General features: G+C 64.8%; 1 protein-coding gene across 1 annotated transcript in view; it reads left to right on the top strand.

The window, feature by feature from the left end:
- DERL3 (derlin 3) overlaps nucleotides 1–1,170 on the top strand; it is a 2,302-nt gene that overhangs the window by 168 nt on the left and 964 nt on the right. Inside the window, exons 2-5 of the mRNA XM_006768967.2 lie at nucleotides 4–114; nucleotides 189–262; nucleotides 381–474; nucleotides 959–1,154. Of these exons, the coding sequence (XP_006769030.1) occupies nucleotides 4–114; nucleotides 189–262; nucleotides 381–474; nucleotides 959–1,154 (475 nt within the window). The remainder of the gene's footprint in view (nucleotides 1–3; nucleotides 115–188; nucleotides 263–380; nucleotides 475–958; nucleotides 1,155–1,170) is intronic.

The following is a 1,170-nucleotide window of genomic DNA, read 5'->3' as shown; positions in this document are numbered from 1 at the left end:
TAGGGCTGGATCCCGCGGGCCGCACCTGACGCTCCCCTGGCTCCGCAGCAGCTGGAGCTCGTGAGCCCCTTCCAGCTCTACTTCAACCCGCACCTCGTGTTCCGGAAGTTCCAGGTGAGGCCGCCCCGCCCTTGCTCCCTGCTGGCCCTGCCCTGTCCGCCCCGCGCCTGACCGCCTGCCCCTCGCAGGTCTGGAGGCTCCTCACCAACTTCCTCTTCTTCGGGCCCCTGGGATTCAGCTTCTTCTTCAACATGCTCTTCGTGTATCCTGTGCCTGCCGGACCCAGGAGGGGAGGGGACGGGCCTGCGGGCTGAGGCGGCCGGGAGGGCGCGGGCAAGCTGAGACCCTGCCCGGTGGCACTTCCTATACGGACGCCGCAGGTTCCGCTACTGCCGCATGTTGGAGGAGGGCTCCTTCCGCGGCCGCACGGCTGACTTCGTCTTCATGTTTCTCTTTGGGGGCGTCCTTATGATCGTATCCTTCCTGGGCTCCGGGCCTCAGGCCTGGCACTGCTGCGCCCAGCCTGTGTTGGTCCTGGGGCTTGACGTCAGTGCCCAGGCCGGGAGGGACGGAGGTTTACTCTGGCTTAGGATGAGCGGGCATGGTGTGCTCAGCCCCAGGTGCCAAAGCTAGATCTTCAGGTTTGTACAACAAACAACAAAACACCCCACGCCACAGGATGATGTGCAGGACGGCCAGGTGGGGGGCTTGGGGCTGAGCCCTGAATGCCAGCAGCAGGAGAAATGGGCGAGGATGGGCGGTGTTGGGAGACCGGGTGAGGTGGAGAGGCAGGGCCAGATCACGTGGGGCCTGAAGGCCACATGTGGCCTTAGCTTGGGAAGGGCACACTGAAGGCGGGGAAACCAGTAGGATTTGGGGATCTAGCAACTCAGGAGCCCTGGGCAGGGCTGAGGCCTGCACCAGAGGAGGGCCTCCTAGCACCTTGACTCTGGCCCAGCTGCTGGGGCTCCTGGGCAGCCTGTTCTTCCTGGGCCAGGCCCTCACAGCCATGCTGGTGTACGTGTGGAGCCGCCGCAGCCCTCAAGTGAGGGTCAACTTCTTCGGCCTCCTCACCTTCCAGGCGCCATTCCTGCCCTGGGCGCTCATGGGCTTCTCAATGCTACTGGGCAACTCGATCCTCGTGGACCTGCTGGGTGAGCCTGCCTGTCC

Source organism: Myotis davidii, unplaced genomic scaffold (genome assembly GCF_000327345.1).
Source record: "Myotis davidii unplaced genomic scaffold, ASM32734v1 scaffold223, whole genome shotgun sequence".
Classification (NCBI taxonomy): Eukaryota; Metazoa; Chordata; class Mammalia; order Chiroptera; family Vespertilionidae; genus Myotis; species Myotis davidii.
This window is presented reverse-complemented; position numbering and strand designations above follow the sequence as displayed.